The 24,974-nt window shown below is 40.9% G+C and overlaps 1 protein-coding gene across 6 annotated transcripts in view; it reads left to right on the top strand.

The window, feature by feature from the left end:
• The window catches only part of ebf1a (EBF transcription factor 1a), a 107,083-nt gene that overhangs the window by 5,137 nt on the left and 76,972 nt on the right, over positions 1 to 24,974 (top strand). For all 6 annotated transcript variants that reach the window (XM_026918160.3, XM_026918158.3, XM_026918163.3 and 3 more), the window contains exons 5-6: positions 6,206 to 6,279; positions 11,691 to 11,759. In XM_026918160.3, the coding sequence (XP_026773961.1) occupies positions 6,206 to 6,279; positions 11,691 to 11,759 (143 nt within the window). The remainder of the gene's footprint in view (positions 1 to 6,205; positions 6,280 to 11,690; positions 11,760 to 24,974) is intronic.

Below are 24,974 nucleotides of genomic sequence, written 5' to 3'. Positions count from 1 at the left end.
TTCTCAGCAATATATTACCTGTCTTTTTATTAGTTTCTAGCTTCTGTTTATTCCATTACAGATTCCGATGACCAAATGTCAATTATTTGAACTTTGAATAAGAATTGAAAAAAAAAAAATTGGTGATATTTGCTTTTAACTTCACATTTTAAAAAAGAATGACATTAAATTGCAGAACTAATTTATGACAATTGTAATTTATCAGAAATATAGAAATACCTTCTCTGATTTGTACCTGGTATGAATATAATATAAATTTATCTTTATTTACCTTTAAACTGATAATATTGTTGCCCCTTTATTTCCTATATTGCTGATTAAATTGTCCTGTTCATATTAACAAAAAGAAAAGAATACTGGTTACATGACAGACTAATATTGAACAATACTCCACCTACTGTATGTTGTGGCTTCTGGAAATAAAGGAGGCAATCCTGTCACCTTGTGTATGTGTTGGTGGAGTTGGTGTAGTTGAAGTGTGTGAAGCTATCGGGTAATTAGCAGGTGCTGCTATTCCTGACACACCTAAAGACCAACAGTCTGAACATTTAGCACATCATGTGCAGTCAATATGTGAGCACCGTGTGTGTGTGTGTGTGTGTGTGTGTGTGTCACAGATGACAATGACCAACTGCCCTGTAGTTCACTGCACCGTCATTTTGAACTCAGCTACAAATCTTAGTGACATAGTCTCTATTTTATTAAATAGTAAGTCACTACATGTGTACATTATTTAACCCTTTAAACTCCTAGGATCTGCCAGTGCATCCAAACTTACATTTCTTCCTTAACTACATAGCTTTCCTATTAATATCACTGTAGATATGCATCAATCATAGTCATTACTAAATAATATCCATTATGGTGAATAACTGAATAGTAACCAAGTGTTAAAGGGATTAAAGCTACCTGAAATAAAAATGGACTTTTTAAAATGTTAGTTCATGTGCCTGGTCATATCGTTCATGATTCATTTAACCTTCACGTTAAAATGACAGGGCTTTTATTTTTTTATAATCTAACATCAAAGTGCTATTTTGTCTGCCTCTACACATCTGATTTTGACAATATCAGCATGCAATTGCAATCAAATAAAACATTTTATTTGGTAATATTAACCAGTATGACCAAGTCCTCCACGATTGACGGTAGATTAGTGTGCAGGTCTGATCACTCTGACCACGCTGTTCACTTTGGAATGCCCACTTCACAATCCACTCAAATCTGTTTTAATAATAATAATAATAAAAAAACCTCCAGCCACAGATATTTTCCAGCCTGAATGTCATGTTGCAAAAAAATGCAACATGAATTCTGTTTCATATGCACTAAATTAAAATTTTTAGTTCTTTTGTTTAAGTTCTGTAAAGCTGATAACATTGTCTATGTTTGCTCTTGTCCATGGTTAGATTGGCTGTGTGTGTGTGTGTGTGTGTGTTATGTGCGAGTGAGGCAGATTTATATGTAGGTGAAAAGCAGGGGCGTTATGCTGGAGGAGTAAATACAGAGGCTGGAAGACTGGCCCACTGCTCACTTCAGGGCACCCCCTCAATAAAAAGCCATTTATCTCACCTCTGCTGTCCCACTTGAGCACATATTTCACTGCGTGATTTACGGGCTGTTTCAGTGGACCACCACAATACCTGTTAATGATGTGGTGGCCACTGAGAGAGAGAGAGAGAGAGAGAGAGAAAGAGAGAGAGAGAGAGAGAGAGAGAGAGAGAGAGATTGTGAGTAATCTGGCATCTAAGTAGTCGTGTTGGTATAATATAGTAGCCGTTCTCTCTCTGAATTGTGGAGGCTCAAAGCCCTTGGGTTTTGTCAAGACAAAGACACTTTCACTACATTTCACAGGATCTGTTTCTCCAAGCTGAGCCTCACTTACAGATTTACATACAAAGGAAATATACTAAATAAAATCACAGCGTGATCTGTTATACCGATAAGGCCTTAGGCCATTGTGAAAGGACTAATCGGTGAGTAATAAAGGTTATTTATATTTAGAAAAATGACTATTACCTACCACCAACCACTGAAACTCCCCTTTTCACGGCTAGTAAGGTTAGTAATAAATTGTAAACTTTGCTGTCAAAATTATTGCCAACAAACTTAATTACAGCTTGGATGTTTATAGGCAAACTTTAGGTCAAGAACCGATGTTCTATATAATTCTGATCATTCCCATTTTCTATTCATTGTCACTCTTTGGTTTAACGTGTGTGTGTTTTTTTTTTCCTTCCTCCATCACATAAAGAGCTGGAATTTGGCTTATGATGGAACTTGAATCTGTCTCTAAGCTCATTTCTCTGAGCTCTCCTCTAACCACGTTGTGGTAAGACTCAGGCGTAGCGATGTGTTTAAAACATCTCATTAAAAGCCCATAACTCGGTACAGACTGGCTACAGAACCAGTGGGCTCTCGCAGTCTGGCTTCGTCCCAGCAGCGCGCCGCTCTTACAGAGCAGGTTTATGGAGTTGTTCGACATGCACTTCTCATTAGCACTGGGTGAGAGCTGCCTCATGAGAATCACTCACTGGCAACGGAGCGAGCGTGTGGACTGCATGTGGAAGAGTGACGTGACAGAAGAAAAATAATGACAGTATGGCAACTTGGGCACAGCAAAGTATGATAAACCTGCGTAAAGCTATTCTGCCTAACACACTGTACCTCATCATATACCTGCTCCCAAACACACACTCACACACTCAGCGAGCTGCTGGGAAACAGGAGAGAAACAGAGGAGGGTGTCAGGCTGACAAGCCATATTTGTGATCAATGCTGAAGTCTGAGACATATCTGCTAAAGACAGTGGAAAAGGGTCTCCCCATTTTCTCTTTCTCTTTGTATCGCTCTCTCTGCTTCACAACAGCTGAGCCACAGAACAAAGGCGAATCACCCACGCACATGCAGTCACACACTGCGCCTGACATGTTTGCCAGTGACGCCAACAAAGAGAGAATTGGGTTTTCATGTATTTCTACTGAATTGTTTACATGCCTCAGATATAGTTGTCACTTCAAGGCAGTGGAGGCGGGCTGTGAATGAGACATGAAGCAAGGCTTGCGCAAAATGAAATATGTATTAAAAGCTGCGTCAGGGCCTAATGAAAGCTTCACAGAAGCGTTGGCGACAAGCATGCATGTTTCATGCTTTCCCGGCCTTCCTTAAGGAGCTCTTTGTTCACACAGCTCTGGGCCGGAGCTTGTAGGTACACCCCAACTCCCCTGTTGCTCGTGTGTGTGTGCGTGTGTTCCTGTGTGTGTGTTTTCAGAGCTCAGCCAGAGCTCCAAGTGAAAATGTGTATGGGGAGGAAAATCTTAAGTGCTCTCACTATACTGAAGTTTCTCAGAAATTTATTCGTCCTCTTTTCCTCAAATGGATAAGGCTCAACCTTGTGTTTCCATTCATTAGCGATATAAAGGGCGATGCCATTACATTCAGATACCAGAAACAGTTACACAAAGTGCAACAAAGTTACACAAAGCTTCTATTTTGGAATCTGTGATGGTGTCAGACAGGACACGCAACCTCCCTGTGCTTGGTCTGTAGCCACAGAAATACTTAATATGTCTAACATGCAATTATTTAGACATTCATATTTAAGAATCTCCAAAGTACTGGGTAAGTAAAGCTACTTCACTGCATGGTGAAAAATTGTGTGTGATGGGGGGTGGTAGGAATTGCTGTTCCTTTAGCCTTTTGGGAAAAGTATACAAGGGGAAAAAAATCAATTAAATAAATGATTAAATAAATAAACAGCTGACCCCAAGCATGAGCATGTCGCTGCAACGTTTTTACGAGGGTCGACTTCGCTTTTCTCAGACTCAGCTTTTCAGTAAAGTGTTAGAGATGATGTCTCACTCGGGAAGGTACACCTTCAGAAGGTTACACAGTCACTGTTTTGGTGGCCTGGGCTAGACATGTGAGGAAAAATTGACAAACTATTTTTGGTGTTATTCCCAGCACTATGCAGTAGGTAGTCTTATGTTCGATGCAAGTCTGTTAGATGCATCTTGTGTGATAAATGGAAGACCTTACTTTATTAAATGAATGTGTGGCAGGGTAGAGGACGTGTCTGTATCTGTATGGCCTGCCCTACGTTCTCTCTCTCAATGCCTCTGTGTCTCTGGGAGAGCCTGAGGGTCAGAGCTTTGGGCTCAGACAGTGATGCATGCTACCACACTTTTAGAGGACCTTGACCCTTATTTCCACAATGCAGAAACCAAACGAACGCATGCTCCTGATCAGCAACGTCCTCCAGCCGCAACCGTAGTACATATTAAATACAAAGAAAACGATTAAAGAAATTAGCAGCCTGTTTCATTTGTGTTTTCAAACATAGCATTTGTGACTAATTGAAAAAGGCTTGTGCAGTTGTGACAGGAACCGTTTCTCATTAACGGCTGTTGCTCGCGTAAGTGTGTGTGTGTGTGTGTGTTTGTATGTATGTTTGGGCTAGGGTAAGTGATTCATGGCTGTGAAGGACATGTTGTGTGGAAATGGAAGGGTGGAAACAAAGCTGAGGTTTTTTTGGATGAAGTGTTGACTTGGCCAGATGGCTTGCTATGCTCCAGTCTGGCAGCCCAACTGCTCACCACACACAAACACACACACACACACACACACACACACACTTACATACACAAGCAGATATGCATCTATACTCTTTCACTCAGCAATTTCATTCTTGGTGAAATTAGACAAATTCAAGCAACAATCTGTCTCACACACACACACACATACACACACACACATACACACACAAGCAGGGTGTGGTGCTCCAACAATTTGGGGCTGAAACATCTTCTATGTTTATAATTCAATATTATCCAATGATATTCCAGCATATTTCCCTGTGGTGTTGAAACTCTGGCCAGATGCCTCTGTAGGGTGCCCTCTATTACACAGCACTCTGTGAAGTCCAGCCATCAAACCAGCAAGCAAGTTGACTTTCAGAGCCTTATTTTAATTACCAGTCTTACCAGGAAGGCATGATAAAACGATAACATTGCCAGTAGTTTGTTTCTCAAATACACTCTCATAAAAATGAGCTCAATTAATTCTCAATACCAAACAATGTGTTCATCTGTACACAGGGCTTGTTTTGAGGAGAGGCAATGCCATCCCCACTTTACTAAAAGTAAAACTGCCATCCCTTTATCATAAGCTTTGGATCACTGCAGTTATATTACCTAGATGTCTGTTTTAATGTACACACCTTAACAAACAAGTTACTGTAGACGCATTGTGAGTCTTTCACGTCAAAATAAAAAGTTAGAATCAAGGCAGAGGGGATTCTATAAAAATGCATGCTTTTCTCCTGTAATGCAGCAGAGTGTATAACAGTTTTAGCCTTCAGAAAAGGCAAATAAAATAGTACAAGAACAAGTATTAAAAACAAGCACAATAACCAGTGTTACGACCTGAAAATATAAATGTCACATAAGTACATTAGTGGCCTAACTAACTGGCTTCCCTGCAAGCACTTTGTTTGAACAAACCTTTTCTCCTGAATTTTTTTGAAGCGTTTGTGATATATACACGAATTCATACTGATTAAAAGTTTAAGATGTTTTATACTCAGTATGAAATTTTAAGGCAGATGCTTAGCATGACTCGACATCATTTCGGCCTGCTGCGTGCTGAAGCAATTTTCCACAGCCGTGGTAAAGTGGGCATTAATTGGCCCACTGAGAATCTGGCAAGGCCAGAAACGGACCTCCCTCTATACTGTTCCAAAACTTGGGCCTTCCCACAATGCATTGTGCCACTGTGATGGATTGATTAGTTGTAATAAAGGGAGGCCTCTGTAATTCTGTGCACACAGCAGGCAGAACAACATGTCCCAAGCCAGGGATGCTGGAATGCTACAGTTCATTCCCATGACACATGCGGTCATTTGGTGAAAGCTTTCTGCCAGATGGAATAAGGTTCACATTAAGCTTCGTAGAAGAGTGTGTGTGGGTGTGAGAGAGAGAAAGAGTGTGGAGATATGTGGTTTTGTGCTCGGTGTGATGTTTCATGTAATGTTTTGTTTCAGGGAAATGGTGCCAGTATAAGTGCAATTCTTCCCATTGTTCAATCTCTTAACCCCAGACATTAGTCATAACCTTTCTGCATATTTACTAGCACTGTATCCATACCAAAGGTGGGAAAAGTGACTTGTCTGCGTTCACTGAACAATGTTTTCTTTCACTCCCCACAGCCTATTATTTATGAAGGTCAAGACAAGAATCCGGAGATGTGCCGAGTGCTGTTGACACACGAGATCATGTGCAGGTAAGACACCATAATGCACACAATTCTCTCTCTTACATTCACCATGACACACCTCAAACCTGTGTGCTCACCGTTGGTTCACAGCTGGATATTGCGCTCTGCTGATCTGTACACTTGGCACGGCCACAGATCTCTGAATTCATCCCTTAATGTTGATCTCTACTGCTGGAGCTGTGTTTGCCTCTTAGCATTAGCTAATTTAAAGAAATACTCCAGCATAACATTACCCTTTAATCTTTCTCTATCTACTGCTTTTCTAACATATTTGTGAGTACCATGAACATTAATCAACACATTTCCCTTTACTGAAAAAGGGAGAGAAAAACTTATTTACTCCAACATCACTTAGAATGGAAATCTAAGGGCAGTTCTTTGAGCAATTTTTTAATACAAAACAGAAAAAGGTATTTGAAAAATAAGCACTATGTAATTGTAATTTTTCCTTTCAGAGGTGGGACTATATTTATAGAGAAAAGAAATGTATTAGTGTTTTTGTGCATATTTCAAAGTCTGTAAAAGAAAAAAATGTGTTGAAAGTGTGTTAATTATGCTTACACTATAGACGTGAAGGACAGAGATTACGCTACAAATGCTGTAGGTTTTGCAGCTTCTCTTTATTTATTTATTTATTTATTTATCGAGCTCAGTAATTCTACAGTTTATTTATTCGTGTGGGCCTACAAGTGGAATCTGCTTTCCTGAGTGAGACTGCTGGCCTGCATATTTTACTTTCATCTACACTATGATACAGACATATTCCAGGCATTTATCACTGTCCGAAACAGGCCCAGATAAGGTCACGACAGCCCGTGTCTTATCAGGAAGATCTGGCCCCTCTACCCAAACAGTGTTTCAAATTTTCTCCTTCAAAACAGCTACAGCTCTATCTGTGAAGTTGCCAAAATGTCAGACAGAGCTTCTAATCTCAGAGGCAGTGATTTTAACCTATCAGTGATGGCATGCCTTTTTAACCTGTTGTTGGAAAAAAAAAAACCATACCCCTGAGGAAGTACATGTTCAGTGCCCTCTCTGGGATAGGGAATGAGTAGAGGAGGGATGAGCAATGAAGGGAGGATGCACCTTAATACAGGCAAGATTATAGATGCTGTGTTTGTCCACACCTCTCTCTCTCTTTTTCCGTCTCTATCCAGGTCATCCACTTTCTGCTCTGGGAGGGGAGAGAGGCAGAGAAAGGCGTGCACCTTTAATTAAAATCAAAAGATGAATTCGTTGCACTTAAAACTGGGTTGTAGAGATGGGCTCTCATCTATTTTTGGCTGAAGCGGGGAGCATTTGCACAGTTTTTATCCTAAAAATATCCTACTCATGCTTGGTTAATTAGGACAAGGAAAAACTCATTACTCAATGAGAATCTTCATGTTATTCCTCTGTTAATGAATGCAGGTTACTTTGAGTTTTGACAGTGAAGTATGTGAGGGAGCAGGAGCCCTCTTTCTCCTTTCTCTCTTCCTCTCGCTGATGCTTTCTCTCGTTCTCTCGCTCAACTTCTAATTTAAATACCTTTATCGGCTGAACAACACAACTGTTGCCAAAGCATTAAGAAAGACAAAGGAAACAATAATAAGAAAAGGAAATAACTATATATATATATATATATATATATATATATATAATGCATATATATAATGTATATATAATGCATATATAAAAGGTGAGATAATTGAATAAAAAACAATTGATTAATGAACGATGATTACATACATATTTTGCTGACAATTTGGTATTTCTCCTAAACATATGTGCAATATATCCTTATTTTCTGTCATTTGATTATCATGTAATGGGATGTCTATTTTTAATGTTTCTATGTAAAAATCTTTTCTGAGGCCTTTGTATTTGGCACAGGACAAAGAAAATGGTATTCAGTTTCTATCCGTCCTGTACTGCAGTAATTAGGTTTTCCATTGTTTTCTATGGCACGCTTCCTCTATCTCTAAGCACTGAGTCTGTATATTTTTAATTTGTGTCATTCTTTGGTTTCTTTGCATTAGTCAGGTCCTAGTTTAAAGATCCTAGTTTATTAATGGAAGAAATTTCATTTGTCCAGTTATTTAGATATTGAAAGGCTGTAAGGGGATGTGTTTTGTTAATGACATGTTTGTTTCGTTGCTGGGTTTGAGTAGTTATTGATGTATGCTCTGTGATCGTAGCATTGAGGATCAGAGAGTAATAAGTGGGAGTGAAATTTCACAGCCTTTTTCAGTATGAGGAGGGACATGCACCCAGCATCACTCAGCTTGCTAAATGTGTAGTATTTCATGAACTTTTAAAGCAGCTTTGCAAAAATCGAGGTGAAATTCGTCTCTAGGGTTTGTGTCTGAAGATGATTCTTTTCAGTGGATTATGCAGCTTGCTACCATGTAAAAAGCATGAGTTTAGTTACACTGTGGAAAATTTGTAGCCAAATTTTAATTGGTTTAAAAGTGTTAAGTGATTTTAATAGCGTGCTTTTCTTGCTTTGTCCACTAACTCCTGTTTTTTTAAACTCCTTCCATTAAGAGGAATATTTACACAGACTAATATTGCCATACACTTCTTCAAACACACACTGCACTCTCTTTGATTAGTTACCTTCTGAGCCGTGCGACCCTATTGGAACAGGCACAAGCCTGTAAGGTCCAGCAATCGTGTTTTAGAAGCACACACAAAAACGTCCTCGTTTGTTTCTACTGGGTCTCACTCTGAATCTCTCATAATAAGCCAAAAAAAGAAGACACAAAATGTATAAACAGGCTCCTCTGTTCTCTCTTTCGCTCTCTCTCTCTCTCTCTCTCTCTCTCCTCCGTCTGTTACTGAGCTCCTCTGCTGAGCCTGCACTGCAATAGAGGCACAATTACCAGTCTGTGATTAGGCTGTTCTTCATTAATCAGGGCTGTTAATTGCCGCACAGGTTTGCCATTAGCCATATGGCATGGTGCGCGCGGGACAGAGGCTCGTTGCCTTTTCCCATCCAACACCACTGACAGGCAAAACAAGAAACAATTGCTCAAAAGCAACAGTGCGGTCTTTATGACAGAGCTCCAGCTTCTCAAACACACTGATTCATGAGGGTTTGTTTTGGTCAGGTTTTGCAGCTTTTTGGTTTGGACTGCTACCCAATCAGAGAGGAGATCCATAGTAGCAAGTAATGGATCTGAGTGCATGTCTTGGGATGGTTCGGTCCTAATGGCATCAACGAGGGCCACATCCTGGTAATTATGTGCTGCAATTTGGATTTAACTTCTTTAAATGTGGCGGCAGGAGGAAACACTCAAGATTAAAGATACGGAGTGGTGGGTCCACTGGGACAGAGCAGAGAAGAAAAAAGCCCCAAACAAAGCTGCAGCATAGCCTGGACTAATTAGCATAGTTTTTGTGTAGGGGAGGGTGAATGTGGGGTGGGGGGCTGATTATGTCCTCCCATGGGCGCTGGCTGATGATTGGATTATTGGGATACAGAAAGTCGCATCATTCTGTACCCCTCTCCCCTCCCTCTTCCTCTCCTTTCCCAGCATGCTTTACTCCGGCGATCCACGGGGACCTGAGTGTGACCCACTTCTGAAAGAACAGCACTAAAGACATGAGTACACTCAGAAGAGAGGAGGGGGAAGCAAGAAAGAGGGATATGGAAGGAGGAAAAAGAGAAGGCAAGGGAACATGAGACTAAGAAAAGTGAAAAACGAAACAAAGTAGCACTAGCTCACCCAAGAGCCATCTACTGATGATTCATAACTGCCCAAAGAGCCTGAGACATTCTGAGCCATGATTAGAGCACACCCTCGCGGCCTCTGTGTCTCTTCCCTGTTGTTCCTGAGCCTCTCTCCTAACTCACTAATGCATGTCTACTCGAGATGGCCCTGACTGCCAGGGTGTATAAATGAGGGAGATTCAGGGTGTCTGAGAAACGAGTTGAGGTCAAGCCGGGACTGCGTTATCGCACTCATCAGGCCTGTAGCCCCTCACTCACAAAGCTGCTGCTATCACATGACTCCTTTCTCTCCAGCCCCCTCTGCCATCTGTGCAGGGAAACGTGAGCCCAGTGCTCCACCTGCTGCACCACAACAACCCCCACCTACAGGGAACAGAGAGCCCTGACCTTCCTCATCTCTCCTCCTTCTCCTCCTCTCATCTCTCATCTCACTCTCATCAGCTTCCTCGTCGTTTTCGAATTTACAAAAGAAGCCATCATTTTCAGTACTTTCGAGAACTGCAGTTTGTCTAGTCTTTACTCTGTAATGCTATATACTGGCCCACACTAGTAATATGATGAAAATGTCATATCACAATACTTTTTAGTGTACATTTTCAGAATATATTATATAAATAACAATATTTAGATATGCTAATAAAGTGTTAGTAAAGCTGTATTCAGTGATGCTTTTACAAAATGTATTTCAAGACTGAGATAATTGGAAGGTATAATGCATTTTTCTTTTGTAACATATTTTCAAGTGAAACAATGTTTTATATAATGTTAAAATAATGTTGAAATTAGATCATGCTAAAAAGCAGGTGGAAGTCATTGTAGTTTGATGGAACATGACTTTGGGGGAAAATGTTTAATGTGATTGATACTGCGCACAGTGTATCCAGGGACTAGGCCAATCACAATTATTTTTATCTTATGAGGCTTATCTGAAACCATCAAGAGTAATTGTTAAGATCCCACAATTATGTTTTTCTATAAGGGGATGTAGTCAGTAAACACAGTACTCATTCTCAGTAGGTTTCTTACTGCAATAAAAAAAGGCTGCACTGTCATATTTTAATACTTTCAAATATTTTTTGCTATTTCAACTGTTTCTTGTCCAGTAACCTCTTTATGTATTTTAAATGGACCTTTATTTAAAATTAAATGTAAGTTATTATTTGGGCTGTCTTTTATTTGCAACTTTTTAGTCTAAAAAGCAGACAAAAATATACTTGTCCGTTATTATATGTTCATTATTACACAACTTTATACTAAAGTCAACAGTTGCAATGATGCATAAAGTCAATAGAAAGGACAGTAAATTTGTTAATCCCTTTGTGTATGACAATTAAGCATCAGAAGCTGTGAAACCTCAGAAAAGACTGAGCTATTGTAGATTAAATCATACAGTATCAATATTTTATTTCCCATCATCCAGTTCTAATATATAACTATTGGTTGTTCCTCTTACATTACCTCAATCACAGATTCATTATTTGCAGTAATGAGCAGATAGGGAGGCAGTAAATTGTAAGGTGTGTGTGTGTGTGTGTTGTGCTGAAGGAGAGTGTTGCCCTGTAATTGCTACCTCTAACTGCTTCAGGTCAACTCAAACATATGTACAAGAGCATGTGTGTTAACTCTCTCTTTCTTTCTTTCTCTGTCTCCCACTCCCACACACCCCCACTTCCCCTGCTGTTCCCTGTGTGTTTCTGTTTAGCCGCTGCTGTGACAAGAAGAGTTGTGGCAACCGTAACGAGACGCCCTCTGATCCCGTCATCATAGACAGGTAAGAGGTGGATTAACACACTTTGGCTGTGCTTCTGTGTGTGTGTGTGTGTGTGTGTGTACGTAAGCATATGCGTGAAATGTAATAAAGATTTGCCCATTTATTAGTAATGCTATGTGTGTGTGTGTATGTGTGTGTGAGGGAGAGGGAGAGAGCGAGATAAAGCGAAAGTGAATATGGGCATGTGTTTTGGATGCTCTAAGATAAAAGCTCCATCTGCCTATGGAGGTGATGAGCTGATGACCTCTTTGGTGGATCGCCACTTCAGAAAGAATTGAAAAGCGCTGAACTATCTGTCATATTTATTTCAATGAACCATTATTACAGTTTATGAGCAAGAGAGACACTCACTCCAGCACTTACACACCCACAATCATTAGTAGTGTAGTGTGAGAGCTCGCTCTCTGCCTCCATGGCTTTTTACAGAAAACATCCTTCCAATCAAAGCCTGCAGTTCAAAGCACTCAGCATCACTTGTGAAGACCAAACCAGCATCATTTGATTTGTGTGAGAGAAAGAAGCATTTGTCACAGAAGAGTTTCTGCACAAACGAAACCAGTAGCAGGAACATGTTGAGTCTTTGCTGTAGCCCACTGGGTTCAGTGGTGTGTGTCTCCTGTTCAAATTCTTCTTAACCCACTCAGCCCTATATTAAGGCCTTGAAACCTGTGTGTAAATTGAACACAGACGGTGTTATCACAGAATCAACCAGACTGAGCTTTTCCATCAGTCAGAAGACACTCAGCTTTACTCTGATTCCCTTACCAGAGTTAATAATAATAATAATAATAATAATAATAATAATAATAATAATAATACACTCTGATGGGCTGTGGTATGACCCACTAGAGTCAAAGTACTCAAAACCAGTTTTAAATCAATGCTCTGTACATCACCAACAAAAATGGTGGATGAAAACTGATCTGTATAAAAAATGGCAGCGTGAACGATACACCAGCATGAGAAATAATTGATATTGGAAGGAAATGACTCTTTCATAGGAAACAAATGCCAATACTGTCCAGAAATTGGTCAACACAGGAAGATGATGTTCACTTTTCACTTCCGTTATAGACGAAATTTTCTTTTACAGAGGATTCCTTTAGGTTTTTTGAAAGTTGTAGAGTGAAGGAAAGCCTGTAACGGAGGAGAGTTTAGAGTTGAAGTCGAGGGCAGATGTCTACACAAGAGTTTGTCATTTGTGTCCATGTGTTTGTGTGTTAATGAGCCATGGTGCTATCAGATGAACACAGCTGTCGTAGTTTCACTTGGGCTCTGTCTGTGTGGAGTGCTGTTTGTGAAAAAAGGTACTACCTGGATGCTGGGTGTGTGTATCGAGCTCATTTCTGCTCCACTGGGCCAGAACGCTTCACAGTTCACAGAGACAGCTGCACCCTCACTATGCCACATGGCCTCACCTCCACCCACCGCGCGCGCACACACACACACACTTCTCTCTCTGCCCATCACTGCGCACTTTTCTTGACTGTTGTCCTCCATTCACTCATTTGTTGCACTGAATCCAATAGTTTTTCTCATTGCATTGGTACGAGAGTGAAGGTGCTATAAGTAGATTCCCAGCCGTGCTCTGACCCAGCATGGGCACCCCTGGGCTAAGGTGAGAGCACAGCTAATTGATGGCAAAAGAGAAAAAGAATTAAGCAACAGTTACCCCTCCATCACTCCGTACCTACAGGACAGGAAAATAGGTCAGGTAAAAAGAGAGATAGAATGAAGCGATTTAAAGAGTTTGATTAGAATTTTTCGGCAATGCTGCTAAGGCTGGGGTTCAAGTAAATACATACCAAACTCAAATGCATCCAAAATATGAATTCAAGCTTCTGTTTCCCCCCGATGTTCTTTAGTTGAATAAATAAGAGCTCATTAGTGTGCTCTTGTTTCAAACAGCTGATTAGGTTTTACAGCAGTAATTAGCCAAGCTAGCACTAATTCCTCTGGAAGAGTAATGAGAATCATTTCCTAATTAGCTTCCTCTCATAAGCAACCGCAATAGGCTGCTACAACAAAACTGGAGGAATGTCGGAAGAATAACGTCAACTTACAATACCTTATTAGATTGTCGAAAGAACAAATCTCAGCCTCACTGCAGTACAGGTTCAGTGTTAGTGGAAAGCACGCAAAGGTGTGATAGCACATGTTTTGAGGAGGATGTGAGTAATCTGGGCTGAGCTAACTGACCAGGGCAGAAAGCAGATTTTAATTAAGAATGCTCCTCTGGAATGAAAAGTAGTCCATTAACATTTGTTCCTGCTTTCATTTGCATACACATGAAAGAAAGCAAGAGTGAGCGAGTGAGCGTCCATCCTATACAACAGATTCTCCTTCACATTCCTCGTCTTTTCTAACTTTTGACTCCCAAATCCATTTAATGCCCCAGTAAGATTATTTCAAATACTTTAATCGGCTCCCATTGACACACACAAAGGGCACTGACATCTAATAGCAGCCCTTTAACTCTGCTTTTCACTACCTCCTGTTTCATCTCTATCAGCATCCCCTCCCTCTCTCTTTCTCTTTCTCTCTCTTTCTTTCTGCTCCTGTGTGCATTGGGAGTAACAGAAGCTCACTAAGCTGTACAGTAGTGCGCAGAGCTGTTGTTCTATCTCCCTGGGAACAATCTACCATGCCATGGATACTCTGTGATTTTCAAGTTCTTGTATTAAGGAATAATACAGGAACTCTTCTGCTACTCTGGGCCTGCTTGTGACCTTCAACCATGCTGATGGGCTTCTTTTTGAAGATGTGTATGACATCTGGATTTGCACAGAGTGAGGAAATAGGACGGGGAGAAACACTTCATAGAGAGAGAGAGAGAGAGAGACACGAGACATGTTGGAAAATGGGTCACTGTGCCCTTTGAGTCTAAATTTTTCAAGGCCGTCCTTGGCTGCTGACCCACACCACACTCTGCAAAGCTGGCCATAAGTGATGAGCAAGAAAATGACCTTCTGTTTAAAATAAGAGTAGCACAGGAAGTGATGTCATGCATTGACTTGTGACCTTTTGTCCTGAATATTTTGTTGTGTGAATCAGCAAACTGCAGAGTTATTTCATGATGTACATACTCCCTCCACCCCACACTTTCATGTACACACACACTACCTAAACCTAGGTACAACCCTAAAAAAGAAAGGGGGCACTTAACAGACTTAACGAGCATATGTTAATGGAATAGAGGAGGGAAAGGGGGAAGGGAGTGTGTGAGAGAGGAAATACGGCAGTGTGTATTATGTTAGTGGATTAACCAGATCGGTTGCAGCGAGTCGTTCTCCACATCAGCGGGAAGAGAACGATCTTAACTGGCTGAAGCGACCATTGTTAGAGTAATCCTGTCCAGACTGCAGCCCTATTGTGAGGCAATTAAAGACTGAGAGAGTGTAGAGAGCTCTCTCTCTCTGTGTGTGTGTGTGTGTGTGTGTGTGTGTGTGGCAGTGAGAACAAAAGAGAGAGCATGTTTTATACAGTGAGAGAGGATGTTAAAATTTGTGTCACTACTGATGTTAATGTCTAAGAGATGAAGACAGTAGAAGAATGACTTTCAGAAAAAAGGAAAGGAAAGAAAACAGTATATCACTCAGCAGTGACTGTGTGTGTGTGTGTGTGTGTGTGTGTGTGCTATGACTGTATGTTAGACTGCACTTCATGTGCGTAACTCTTCAAGCTGGGAGACAGAGCTGTCACAGCTGCTGAAAGGTGATGTGCAACAATGAGAGGGAGAGAGTGTGTGTGTGTGTGTGTGTGTGTGTGTCGGTGTGTGTGTGTGTGTGTGTGTGTGTGTGTGTGTGTGTGCGTGACTTATTTAAGGCCAAGCGCTGAAGGAATAATAAAGGCCAATATCTGCCTTCTCGAGTTAATATAGGGTTAACAATATGCAGTTTACTGTCAACAATCCTATCATCTGCTTGGATGAATTCCAAAGAGGTGCACTCTACTCTCCACTCCTCCTGTGTATATGTATGACTCTTACTTACACTCTGTTTCTGTGTGTGTGTGTGTGTGTGTGTGTGTGTTCTTGTTCCAACACTGACAACTCTGCCAGTGTTTGTCTCTGCCATTCTTGCCTCCTTTTTCTTACTATTGCTTAAGTTCAGTCTCCTTCTTTATACACCTCATCTCCTCTCTCTCTATTCTTCTCTCTCTCTTCTCTCTCTCTCTGTCTCACACACACACACACACACACACACACACACACACACACACACAGCAGATTGTTCTCAGGTGTTAGACGCCACCAAGGAGACATATTAAGAGCAGTTTTTTGTATTTGTGTCTGTTTCTTATAATGTAGCCCTGAATAACAGACATCAACATAGTAAAGATTTATATGATTTTTTTTTTTTTTTTTTTTACTAATGAATAAATAATAGCTATTGGTAATAGACTCACACTTTTGGATCCTACTATACATCAGATGAGTTTAAACAGGGAGTGACCTTACATATGTACCACTAAGTGTGTGTGTGTTTGTGTGTATGTGTGTTTGTGTGATAGTTTTGATATTTATATATTTCTTTTATATATTAATACTATTTTGGTTTCAGTTGGAGTCTTAGTGGTCTCTGGACAGAGAACAGAATGAAAGTTGTAAAGCTATTTTTGCATCTGATCTGTAGAGATGATGATGTAGATGCTGTAGAATGCATGAATACACAATACAATCACATGTCATTAAAGGGCAACTCCAGGGAATTTCATGAAAAAATATAACATTTAAATATTTAGATTTTTTTCTGATGAAGCAAAAGTAATTTTATGTTAGTAGCATGTTGCTAGTGGCAGTGGTAGCTCAGTGGTTAAGCTGTAGTACAACTGATCAGCTGACTGTGAGTTCAAATCCCAGCACTGCCAAGGTGTCACTGCTTAACCCTCAACTGCTCAGTTGTATAAATGAGATAAATGTAAGTCACTCTGGATAAGGGTGTCTGCCAAATGTTGAATGTTTTACAAAAAGCTTGGGGAGGGGGTTAGGGAGGAGGTTGGCCTTAGACGAGAGTGCTGCACAGTGACGTCATCTTGTCCAGGGCTCATTTGATTCCCATGCTCTCAAACCACATCTTTGTACTGGTCTATCAGACACAAACACCTGACTCTAGTGAAATAACGTAGAAAACCAGGCCTTCTAAATGTATAGTTTTAGATGTCAGCATTGGGAGGAAAGAGCAATGGGGATTTAAAATCCTATTTCTACCAGAGTAGTGAAAAACTGCAGAACCAACTGATGTAATTGTCTTACTAGATAAGTTCTTGCAAAGCTGCCGTACATGTCGCTGTGGCTTCTGAGCTCCTTAACTCCTTTTTTGTGTCTTCAATAGGTTTACATAAAGGTACAAAAATGGGTACATAAAGCCACATAAGTGGATAAGTGTTATAAGTGGACAAATGTTATAAAGGGAAAAAGATAAAATACAAAAAGAATAAAGAAGAGGCTTTCAGGTCAAGCTTTACAATCCACACTGCCCTCATTCATTTATTTCACCCTGGCCAGGATGTCAATCATTCACTGGCACTCAGAGCTTTATTTCTGTGCTTTCTCTCTATGAGAATTATATATTGTCTGTATTGGACCTTCAGATTAAACATGCATTACCACAGAATATCATCATATAAAGTTTATTAGCCAGATGAAATAGGATTAGTGTGCAAGAAGCTGCTTTCCATGTTTAATGTTTAAATGAACATTTATTAAAGTGTCTAAAGTGTTTATTAGTGTAAAGTGGTTATAGCATTTCAGTGAGCTTTTAGCTTTTACCTTCTTTTCAGCGATCCATCAGCTCACGTTTAAACTCACGTAGAGCAGAAACAAACGTGAGAGAGACAAGAGCCTGTGTTATAATACAGACTTGCTGCCATTAGTTTTTGTCAAGGGCATAAACGCAACAGCCTTTATAAAGTTGTGATCAGCTCTGGGGAATTAATGACTTGCCCATTTTCTCTGTCAAGTAGTTGTTTGTTTCTCAGAAGAAAAAATAGAATTGAATGTCTGCTTTTTTTTTTTTTTTCACTTAGTCTCAGGGACAATAGTTTAGTTTTGTTTGTGCTTGGTTTAATTTGTATGTTATTTTATCTCAGTTATTTTTTTAAATAGTTTTAGATTTTAATAACTATAATAACCCTGTGTATGTGTGTGTGTGTGTGTGTGTGTGTGTGTGTGAGAATGAAAAGCTTTTGCCTTGCATGCTTCACGTGTGTTTTCTAGAGCTGAGTGAAGTTAATGAATACGGTTTCCTGATGAGCGTGTGTGTGTGAGGAGTGAAGAATGTCTGACAGGAAGTGCTCCGCCCAGGGAAGGTGATGTTACTGTTAGTTTCACAGCAGCTTCCTGTCCAGTTCAGGAGTAATTGCTCCTCTGTTTATACACGCTTTTATTTTTAAATGGAGGGAAAAGGCCACTATTACATATTAGCTTTATTCAGTCCTGTAGTGTGGGCAGGTAAACATGAGAAAGGTGTGTATGCATACTATATGTGGTCACAGATGGCTCATTAGGTCAGCAATGCACTCGTGATTGCCCTTTGTGAACCCAGACACTGCGTTGGAAATAGATGTTTTCTCCCATTATAGTGAGGCTGATCCATATATCATATGGCCTATCTATATTTATCTGTTTTCATGTGTGTGTGTGTGTGTGTGTGTAAAAATGTGTGTAAATTTGTGCATATAGGCTTCAGATAGGGAACCCCCATGTCCAGAGTCCATTGTTATGGTTTTTGTTGTGTTTGGGATGCACTTCCTGTGGTGAGAGGTCAGTGGCGCACAGCCTTGCTTGCCTCCTGAATTATTCATGCCATTGACTTTGTGTCAGTTTTCACGGGCCGGCCCGCGGATGTTTTATTCATTTATCTCATTTAGGGGCCCTGCCTGCACCTGTTCCACCATTAAGCACTCTGCTCATTTGCATTTGATGCTAATTCAGTTTACTGGCAGGCTCGTGCTGCCCTGGTTAATTTTGTTTTCATATAAACAGATATCTATTACTGTATACACATTACTGAGACTCTTACTTACCCTGTATTTTTCTCTCTCTCTCTGTTTTCTGTGTGTGTGTGTGTGTGTGTGTGTGTAAAACAGACAGTTGGTGAAAGAGATCCTTGACTCAGTAGGCAGTAGAACTCCTGCAGTGTCATACCCCTTTTAACCTATGAGATCACACACTCATTTTTAATTTTTATATAACATTTTTATATAACATATACCTACGTTTTTAAATTAACTTTTTAATTAATTAACTAGGCCGATTAAGGGTGCAATGTTAAAACTAACATATCTCATTTGTAGATCATTTATATTAGTAAAAATGAGTAATAGTTACAGTAATACTAGTAGTAACTCTAATAACTTATTAACTTTAATACATGTCTGCTGCAAGACATTCAGAGTTCATGTCAGTCATTATTTATTCTATATTTAAACTGTTATCTTCTGAGATAGTTTGTGTAGATTGGGCTGTGTGTATGTGTGTGTGTGTGTGTGTGCGCGTGTGTGTGTTTATTTGGTGCTGGAGAGAGCAGACTCGCCCCAGGGCATGTTTAGCACAGATGTGCCTCTCTCTCTTCTTCCACTGAGCTCCTCCATCCTCCGTTCTGTTCCCTCACCCTGCATGAAGATCACCTTTCCTCCAAACACATGCACACACGCAAGCACACACACACGCACACACTGCCATTTCCTCAGTCATCCATCTGTCTCTTTTGCCCTTTGTGCTAAATTTATCCCTGTCACAGGTGAATACTTTTATAAACGCTCTTCACTTTGTCAGAGAGGTAGAGGGAAAAGGAACAACATTCCCTTAAAAGCCCTAATGCAGGTTATAAGATTAGCACTGGGTACACCCCCCCCCAACACACACACACACACACACACACACGCACACACATGCGCGCGTACGCACAGAAACCTGACTGGTTTATCCCGGAGCCTGACACTTTTAGCTCTCTGCCCTCCTTCTGCAGGATAAATACACTACTGTGCATGACCACCCAGATCAGTATGTAAGTGTGTATGTGTGTGTGTGTCTGTGTCTGTGTGTTTGTGTGTCTGCATGTCTATGTACGTTTCATTAGTGTCATTAGAGAAAAGTGAGTCTATTCAGTGGGTGACTGCACTCAAATATGTATTTAACACTGAACGTGCCTTTCACTGTTGGATCTGTGTGTGTGTGTGTGTGTGTGTGTGTGCGTGTGTGTATACTGTATGTGTGTTACTTTTCCCTCTCAAGGGAGTCCGTGCTCATATTCATGTCCTTCCACCTCATTCACTTCAGTCTGTCTCTGAACTCTCCAGTTACACTACCACCCTCCATTCATATAACACTTCCAGCCATCACCGTGTCCTTTATATAATCCACAGCAATAGGAGGCATTGTTTCCTCTGATTCACGCCATGCAAAAGCTACATAAATCCTTATTAATATTTGATGAAGCCTTTATGTTTGACTGTATTCTGAGAGGAAGCTCATTTTGCACCACCCAGAAAGCATAGAGTGGATGCAGGGAAGCTTATCATTCACACCAATCATTAGTGTGAGATCAATGATCTGCGTGCTAACACACCATCTGTCACTGTTCTGCTGGTCAAAATGTATTAGCTGTATGTAGTAATGGGATCAATGGGCTGTCCTGTATGTTTTGGTTTTTAGCTGAGGATTGTGGGAGTTGTAGTGAACGAGTGGCTCCTTGGTAGTGAATTTCCATGCAGCCCTCAGGTCTTGGCGGCTTCACTGGGCTGGCCTCGAGCTGCCTGCCTGTTTTTTTCCTGGTCATTCTCTCTCTCTCTTTTTCTCTCTCTCCTTTTTTTCCTGGGGCTGGCCAGAACTGCCCCCAGGGAAACGTGGGTAAGCATGATTGACAGGCAGATGCATTCTGAGGTTGAAGCTACTTTAAAATATCAATGGGCTTTCATCTGGCAGTGGACACAGCTCTGTTTTGGTACACACTTCTTACATGCCACATACACCTCCACCACCTCCTTGCACTGTTATGGCATATAACAGTGCTCAACTGCTCAGCTTTTTGATTTTATATATGGTGCCGTCCAATGGTGGCTGCAAATCTCATGGAACTTGGTAGAGAATTGAATCAGATCGAAGGAGAAAGAGTCGACAGTCTCTTGTCCCTCATGTGTGTAGCCATCTTTCTGTCTCTAATCACAGTGTACCTGCAGTGTAACATTTTAAGAAGGGGAACAGAATGAAGAAGATCTGCTCTGAACACCGCACGTCCAGTGTTCCCGTCCTCACTCCTTACCACAAGCCGTGTGAGATTATGGGAAGGGTGGTATGGTAACAAAATCATGTCATGACACTTAAATGCATTTTCACAATATACAATATGTATCATGAAACTTATAATACCTCATATGATATCTCAGAAAAGCATTAATTTATCACAATATTGTCATTATATTGATCAGTTCCAGGGCATGGGGTGGCAGCTGCCACCCTTGATATAAGCCTTATCAGACTAATTACATCCACAACCTCAAATCACATCTCTGATAGGTTGATAGACTTCACATCTAGCCCATGTTTACTTAAACCATCACTGTAGTTGTGTAGTTAGTGGGATTGAACCCACTGGGTATTGGAACCTCTAGGGCAACTCTGAAGCCAGTATAAAGATGTAATTATGTGTGTCCAATTTATTTGCCCAGAAAAAATATCAGATATTTTGATGTATGTTGTCTAAAAACCTGCACACACCACTGACTCCAACCAAGGCACTACAGATCCTCTGTGAGGCAGAATAGATGTCCTGTACAGTGGAATAATACAGTAGATCTACTTCCACTACTCTACTGGGATGCGAATTCCTCCCTAACAATGCCGATGATGTCAGCATTGCAGACTCACAGAAGAGAAGCTTTGCACGTCTCCATTATTAATGTGCACGCCAGGCTAAAAATGCAAACCATGTCTGATTTAACACTCAGGCGCATCAGAGTCGCTTGCGTCTGCTGTGTGAAGTGGTGTCAGAGTCCAGTAATACTACAAGCATGCCCTTGTGTTATTATTCAACATGCTGCATTACAGATACACACATATGTGCAGGTCTGTGCTCGTACACAAACACAATCACACACAGATGTTCTGAGAGGCCAGAGAGAAGGAGAGCCGTGGCCCCTGGAAAAGCAGATCAATGACTCAGGTTACAGGCCAGTGAACGCTGTGGAAGGAAAATGTGTCTGAAGCGCAGAGAGTTCTGGGGATGAAAAATATATGGACATATTGCTTCACTGCTGACTGAATTTCAAGTAAAGACCGGATCTTTTCCTTTTGCCGAACCATGAGAGGTTTTTCCTTTGTCACCGTTATTGACTAAATCTTTCTATTTGTGACTCAGATGGACACACACACACACTTGTGTTACTATCTATTCGATATATATGCCTCATCCTAGGTAATATAAAATTAAGGTGACAAAAGATGCATTTTTGTGATAGATAGATAGATAGATAGATAGATAGATTATAATGCTTTTTTCTTTCAGAAACCTAAGCCTCCTTCCCATCTTCCTGCTTCATCTTGTCTTCTGTATCCATGTTTTTCTCTCACAGAAGGGGACTGTGGGAGCTACACTGACCCAAATGAATTATGTCTCAGTTCTCTAGAGGTTGGCCATGAGCTATTTAGGACACTCTACTGAGGAGAGAAACAAAGCAAGAGAAAGGGGCACATAAATGTCCTACAGTAGGATGTTTCACTTTGTGTGTGTGTGTGTGTGTGTGTGTGTGTGTGTGCGTGTGTGCCCGAATATGTGTTAGTGAACGTGTGTGCATGCTATGAGGACATTTCCCATCATGCTCTGCTCAGGAAGAGGAGCCCTGCCTCCCACTGAGACTTGCATTGTTATTGTACCTTCCCCCTCCACCCAGTCCTGTCTGCAACCCTGACAACACACACATTTGTTTTACTATCCTTGTGAGGAACTTCCATTGACATAATTATTCATGCAGCCAATTAATGCTTTGCTACACCTAACTCTAATGCTAACCTTAACCCCAATAACCAAAAGGAAACTGCGTATGTACTGTGTAATTGTACATACTGAAACTGAAACTTTGTATATATACAGTATATATATATAGCAAGCAACAGTATATATATATAGCAAGCATCAGTATATATATATATATAGCAAGCATCAGTATATATATATATATATATATATATATATATATATATATATATATATATATATATATATATATATATATACAGTATATATATATCAAGCATCAGCTAATCTCACTCTTACAGTAAGATGTTCTTTAGGCAGAATGCGAAGAAAAACCCTGAACAGCTGCTCATATTATCACCTGATTCTGACAAGTGGCAGTTTGATCTCTGAGGTGGATAGCAAATTGAATGTTTACAGTGATACTGGAGTAATGGCATGGAAAACAAACACATTAAGCACACATGCATGAAGCACTTTCGTCAGATATGATGGTCACATTTACTTTACATCAATGATGCCTAAGCTTTGCCTCTTCTTTTGGATCCTGGGATTTGTGTTAGAAAAAACAAGGTAGTTCAGGATTTCTTTCTCCTCACTGTGGGGTAAAATGGAAGGGTGCAATTTTCTAATTCAGTCAAATAAAGCTCTCCTTTTGTCACCTGACAGGCACCCAGCTTACAGAGGTCAGAGGTTGTGAGGCTGCTTTCAGGAGAGCACAAATCGATTAGCCGTCAAGCTGCTGGCGCTTGGTCCGTTTCACAGGGAGTCGCTGGGCCCCAATTTCCATAATTGCTCACAGCCTTAAGTGCTGTTACCTTTAGTAAACCAGGAAGAGTTGGGGGGAGAGAAATGATCAGGCAAATAAAGTGAATGAATAATGAACATGCATGGATGTACTGAACAGAATCTATTGATCTCTAAGTGAGTAGGAATAACTTTGCTGGAATTAAAAATTCGACCTCCCTGCCGTATGGAGATTCTCCTTGTCCCTTCCTTTCAATAGCTCTTTATCCGAAAAGATAAAGGTTACTAAATCCCATGTGATGAGAGGTTGATCTTATTGACTTGGTTACAACCGCAGCAATGCCATGGTTGAAGGATATAAGATATACCTACTTCTCTTCCTCTATCTCGATACTAGGCATGAAATGAGACATTATCATCTACAGCAAAATTCTGCAGTGCTTTAATGGCCTGCAATGGATCTTTCTGATTGGTCAGGTGATTGATTGATTGATTGATAGTCGTCTCTCAGAATTATTTCATTGTGGGCGATGGACAGTGGTCAGGGCCTTGGGCTCTCGTTTCTAAGCTGTAATGAACAGACCGGCTCATCTGTTTATGGTTTAGGCTGACTCCAGCCAGGAAGTGAGGTCGAAGGTCACTCTGAAGGCAGAGAAAGCTGCGTCGTGGTGGCCATCACTGGTATGTTGAGTATGCTGAGAGGAAGAACAAGAGTGTTGAGCAGATGGAAGGGTAAGGGGTGGTCCTGCCTATAGGATTAAGCTTTCCTTTCACCTGAAATCTACAATGCTTAGTGTGAGCCCAAGCCCCATGCTTTCCCCCTTTTCCCAATACCCAGAGCAGGTCTGGTTCTATTACTAAGAGACTCTCCACTTTGACTGATGACTGTTAGCTCACAGTGGCTCACTTAAGCCATAAAGGGCCTGTGATAGCTGCACACCAGCCTTTTATCGACCCTACACTCACATGTATTAATAAGCGCCTGCCTTCACGCCCGTATTCCCTCTCATCCCCTTATCTGAGCTTCCTTTCTTGTGACAGATGAGCATGTCTGGCGAGAAGCGTGGTCAGACAATGGCCAGTGGGTGTATGTGTGTATAGATGTATGTGCTTGTGTGTGTAATGAAGCCTCCAGAACGGTGTAGCTGTGATCCGTGCTGATTTAGTGCCACGCTCCGTGCTGTTAATGGGCTCACACAGAGAGGGAGATGTGACGGCAGGGGCAGGCCATATTTAAGGGCCTCTGACTGCTCATTACTGACCATCACCGATCACTCACACACACACCATCAGAGGCCTTACTTCTTCTTTAAGACTGTGCTGGGATTTCAGAGGCAAACAAATTATACACAAGATTTACATTTGCACGGCCATTTTCACAAATGAGGCTAGTAATGAGGGCTGCGAATGAGAGGAAGAAATGCCATGATGGAGGGTGCGAGGGAGGGAGAGGGAGTGGACAGGCTAATGTCATTCATGGCACAACATGGCCTTT

This window comes from Pangasianodon hypophthalmus, chromosome 7, assembly GCF_027358585.1.
Source record: "Pangasianodon hypophthalmus isolate fPanHyp1 chromosome 7, fPanHyp1.pri, whole genome shotgun sequence".
Taxonomy (NCBI): Eukaryota; Metazoa; Chordata; class Actinopteri; order Siluriformes; family Pangasiidae; genus Pangasianodon; species Pangasianodon hypophthalmus.
Note: the sequence above shows the minus strand (reverse complement) of the source record. Positions and strands in the feature narration are given on the sequence as shown.